The sequence below is a fragment of the Egretta garzetta genome, unplaced genomic scaffold, assembly GCF_000687185.1.
Source record: "Egretta garzetta isolate BGI_Z169 unplaced genomic scaffold, ASM68718v1 scaffold204, whole genome shotgun sequence".
NCBI lineage: Eukaryota > Metazoa > Chordata > Aves > Pelecaniformes > Ardeidae > Egretta > Egretta garzetta.
In genome coordinates, this window is record NW_009259424.1 from 374,746 (window position 1) to 379,559 (window position 4,814).

At 52.4% G+C, this 4,814-nt stretch overlaps 1 protein-coding gene across 1 annotated transcript in view; it reads right to left on the bottom strand.

Moving 5' to 3' along the window:
- The window catches only part of COL13A1 (collagen type XIII alpha 1 chain), an 84,016-nt gene that overhangs the window by 7,636 nt on the left and 71,566 nt on the right, over positions 1-4,814 (bottom strand). The window contains exons 33-37 of the mRNA XM_035892549.1: positions 4,352-4,504; positions 3,406-3,504; positions 2,298-2,351; positions 1,460-1,501; positions 960-986 (exon numbers count right to left, since the gene is read on the bottom strand). Of these exons, the coding sequence (XP_035748442.1) occupies positions 960-986; positions 1,460-1,501; positions 2,298-2,351; positions 3,406-3,504; positions 4,352-4,504 (375 nt within the window). The remainder of the gene's footprint in view (positions 1-959; positions 987-1,459; positions 1,502-2,297; positions 2,352-3,405; positions 3,505-4,351; positions 4,505-4,814) is intronic.

Genomic DNA, 4,814 nt, shown 5'->3' on the forward strand with positions numbered 1-4,814 from the left:
ACCGAAAGCCTCGTTACAAAAAGACTTATTACAAACCGCAGGGATGGAACAAAAACTTCCACAGGCGGGACATCTCATTGCACCGGCTAATTAAGCCTACACGGCTCCTCCGTTCAAGAGGAAACTGGTGCAGCATTTCCTCTGTCTATCGTCCAGTCTGTGCTGTGCGAGACTCTCACCCGCCTTTCTCTGGCCCATATTCCAAAGACAACTGCACCTCACAGAAGTTTCCCAGACACTCGATAGCAGTGGCTAGTGAGATACAGACACACAAGCCAGATAACTGTATCTGTAATCAACACCTGGAGAAAAGACAAATCAGGGTAAATCTACCATCCCCTTTAGCACCCAAATAGCGCTGGCACCCAAATAGCGCTGGCGTAACCAGAAGAATGAAGACTTTCCACATTTTCCGATCTTTGCCAAGAACATCAGAAGAAAAACCCAGCTCTCCTTGAACATTTCCACTCACATATTTTTTCCACCTAGGTACCGTTTTACAGCAGGCAAACCAATGGCACAGGCTGAGCATAAACACATTGAGACGGAGATTAGAAGGCTGCTAACCACCAAGAACAGGGAGGGTGGCTTTACAGCAGAATGTACAGGGTAGAGAACCTGGCTAATTTTAAGCTAGAGCTCAGTTACTTAGGGTTGCGTGACAGGCTGTCCATCCCGCTGTACAGACCTTCACCCCGCAGACAACGATTTCAACTATGTTCTCATGGGAAGATTTCCAAGGGCCGGTGGCTTTCCACTTCTCTGGGTGAGAACTGGGGAAAATGACTGGTTTTCTGGGTCCTAAAATGAGAGCTGCTAATCCATTTCATATTCAGAAGTATTTGTCCTCTTCCCAAGATGGTAAATAACATTTGCAAACTTAAAAGGTTGTTACTGAAAAACGCTGGCACTGGGGACAGTCCAGTAGAATTACAGGATGTAATGTTTTGCAGCCTTACCTTCGGTCCTGGGTGGCCCGGAAGACCCTGTATTTGGGACGAGAGACAAAATATGATTAATGTTTAAGAACATTAATCCAGGTATCCCAGTTCACTGTGCAGCATAGAGCTTTCTCTTTCTGACACACTGAGGGCACGAATGCTTAGCCCAGCAGCCCTTTATTTGCGTAAAGGGCACTTCATGTACTGTTCTCATCTGGTAATGAGGAGGCTCTCGCCAAGAACAACCCGGCAGTGGGCCAGGCTTGCTATTAAGACCATTTTTGCATTGATCCCTTTAATCCCATCCATCCCCTCTTGCTACTGTCTTCCCTTTCATCTCAGACTAACATAACCTTCTCTCCTTACCTACCCAGCCCATCGTAGCTCTGACCTACCCTGGGGGATGGTTTGGTGCAATGTTTCTGGCTCTTTTCTCCGCCCAGAATCCTCCCCAGCCACTTCCCATTCTATCTTCATTCCCAGTGCCTTGCTCCTCAGGCGAATCCTTTAAGACTTACCGGAGGTCCTGGTGGGCCTTGGGGTCCAGGGGGGCCAGATAACTAGAAAGCAACACAAGAGAAGTGACTGTCATAATCTGCTGCCCTCAGAGGTGAAGGAGAACTGCTCAGAGGGAAGGCAGGGCACAGGGTACAGCTGAGCTCTACTGGGCTTGGAAACCTGGACTCCCCCTAAGGACTGCGTTAGGAAGTGGCAGCAATCCAGGAGAGAGTGGCTGAGAAGCAGCAGTTGCAGAGATTTAGGAGGGAGGAAAGCAGTGATTTATGTTTTTTTGCAGAAAGAGGTCCCCTTGCACTACGCTACCACTGTTCCTGCAAGGAGGCACAAGGTCAACAGCTAGCAGATGGTTGGAAGGGTAGGAAAGAAGGTGGCTGGCTCCACACACGCAGAAGAGTGTATTGATAGCCTGTGGCACTCCTTGCTGCAGGGCGCTACAAAAGCTAGGAGTGAGTTCTGAGGGAGAATGGACAATTTCATGAACCACAAATCTATTGAAATATATATATATATATATATGCAGATAGATGCAGGTATTGTTCAGGAAGTCCCTTCACTGCAAAAGCTGAAGAAAATATTTGTTATGCTTTACAGGATCCTCTGTTCTTCCCCGAGGCATTCGTTATTGATTGCTTGTGTGAGCTAGATTGTTCTTGGGTAAAGGTAAAGCATCAGGAGCTAGAGCTGGTGGCAATGCAGTCCCACAAGATGAGGCTTGCTGTCCTCAACGAAGAGTGTGTTGTAAGAGGGTGGGATGCACTGGTTTCCAGCAGCACTGCTGCTAAATCATCCCTCCCCTACCTCTGAGATTGCAGAACGAAAATGAGAAAGGTGACCTACCGATTCTCCTGGATTTCCTTTGTCTCCACGCTCCCCGGGCTCGCCCTTCTCTCCCTGCACACAACAACAGACCCTGTCACCACCAGCTGCGCGCTGGACTCTCGCTCCATCAGGAGCCCTCTGTGAATGACCCATATGCTGAGAAGCAGCAGTTCCCCGAGGGAGGAGTAGGAACACATCGTGTATTTCACAAACAGCTCACCTGCGGCTCTCCTGCATCTCTGCTTCCAGAGGAGACACCCTACAAAGAGGGAGGCCTCCGGGAGCGGTATCTCGTGGCCATGCAAGGGGAGTGCCACAGGACCTCGCTTGCCTTTCCCTAGCAGTGGCCCGATGCCTCTCTGCTGTGCCACAGGACCTCGCTTGCCTTTCCCTAGCAGTGGCCCGATGCCTCTCTGCTGTGCCACAGGACCTCGCTTGCCTTTCCCTAGCAGTGGCCCGATGCCTCTCTGCTGTGCCACAGGACCTCGCTTACCTTTCCCTAGCAGTGGCCCGATGCCTCTCTGCTGCGCCACAGGACCTCGCTTGCCTTTCCCTAGCAGTGGCCCGATGCCTCTCTGCTGTGCCACAGGACCTCGCTTGCCTTTCCCTAGCAGTGGCCCGATGCCTCTCTGCTGTGCCACAGGACCTCGCTTGCCTTTCCCTAGCAGTGGCCTGGTGCCTCACTGCTGTGCCACAGGACCTCGCTTGCCTTTCCCTAGCAGTGGCCCGATGCCTCTCTGCTGCGCCACAGGACCTCGCTTGCCTTTCCCTAGCAGTGGCCCGATGCCTCTCTGCTGTGCCACAGCCTCTAAGGGAGGTGAGCACGGCAAGCGGGTTGGCAGCAGCGCCGCACTGCCAGCAAACTCATCTGACTTAGCCACACAGGCTCTGTGGGCAGCTGTGAAAGCCACCACCTCCAGACGGCAACGAGAGCAGATACCCAGCTGGCCCCTGCCTGCTGCTGCAGACCTGACCTGATGGGTACACCCAAACACCTAACTCTACGGGGTAGGAGTCTGCAGCTCCCGAGATACTGGGCGCTTTGGGAAAAGAACCCTTGTGTGTTGCTCTATGTTGTTTTCCCTTTGCCAAGCGGGAAAGAGCAGCCTGTCTTTTTCACTCTTACTGTCAATCCTGGAAGTCCAATGGGACCCGGCAATCCTGACGGTCCTGGCATCCCTTGGTCACCTCGTTCACCTTTCTCTCCAGTGGGCCCATCAAGACCCTACGGATCAAGAAAGATTTGTGGATTTTTTGCAAGACTAATTCAGGCAGACATGAGAAACATCATTGCAAGAGCTAAGACTGGCTCCTGTCATCCCAAGAACACACTGGAAACCCCAGACAACCATCAGATGCCCAGGGAAACGCAGGGCTTCACTAGTATTGAAACTGAATGTGCAAATACCTGAACACCTTCCTGCCATCGTGGATGTGCCAGCCCCCAGAGCAGGGATGGGGGACTGCTTTCCTGCCTCCACGTTCTGCTCATGGTTATGTAGTTTGCTGCAGTCCGTGCTAGAAATCACTCCCCAATAGCTAGCTGTTGTGCCAGCAAGAGTTTTATCCTAGTAATCTTGCAGAGACGCAGAAGCTTGTTGCATAAAATCCTCTCAACTAGTGCTGGGGACACAGAGGTTGTGACAGGCTGAAGCTGGGAGACTGGGCAGACGCTCTGCCCCAGTTAGTGGCAGGGGTGTAAGGGGTTACCCCATGCAATTGCCCGCCTAGGAGGGGGGGTGTGCTGGTACCTCAGCTGCCTTGCTCACAGTCAGGCCTGCTTGCTCACAGCAGCCTTTCATTTTCAGCAGCGTGCCAGGTAGCAAGCTGAGGAAACGACACAGTGCCCAGAGAGCAGGGCAAGCAGCTGGGGACAAGCCACTCCAGCAAGATGGACAACACATCAGCCAGGGAGCCAAGACCTCGCTTCTGTATCGGTCCACTTCATACAGCAGCGATGAGGTGCCTCCAGCACCCACCTCCGAGGGGCTCCGAGATACCCAAGAGGTCCCAGGGCCTTGCCCCATAACCTGGGTAGCCAGCAGTGCTCCGAGCAGCTTCCATTTACTCACCGGTGAGCCGGCTTGTCCTGGCTCTCCTTTATCGCCCTTTTCTCCTGAGACCCCAATACGGCCCGGCTCTCCCTTTATTCCAGGTGGTCCATCCTTTCCCGGCAGTCCATGAGGGCCAGGGGGGCCCATTTCTCCAGGCTTGCCGCGTGGTCCCTAAAAGAAATCCACACAGCACAAAGTGAAACATTTGCAAATAAGAGTAAGGTTACTCCTGCAGAGCCACTCCCTGGCCCGGAGCCCCTTTCACTGTTCATCCTCTCACTCACAGTAATGCCATTTCAGGAGTCATGGGCAGGACAAAGTAGATTTGCCGTGCCATGCCAGCCACTCCTTATAAGTTAGGACTTTGATAAACCATTAGTGCTCATTTCTGTAACGCAGAATACTTTTTTTCCCCGGGGGAAAAGCAACTGTGCGATGTCAGTGGCAGAGGTGGACCATACTAACTCCAGATAAGACCGCT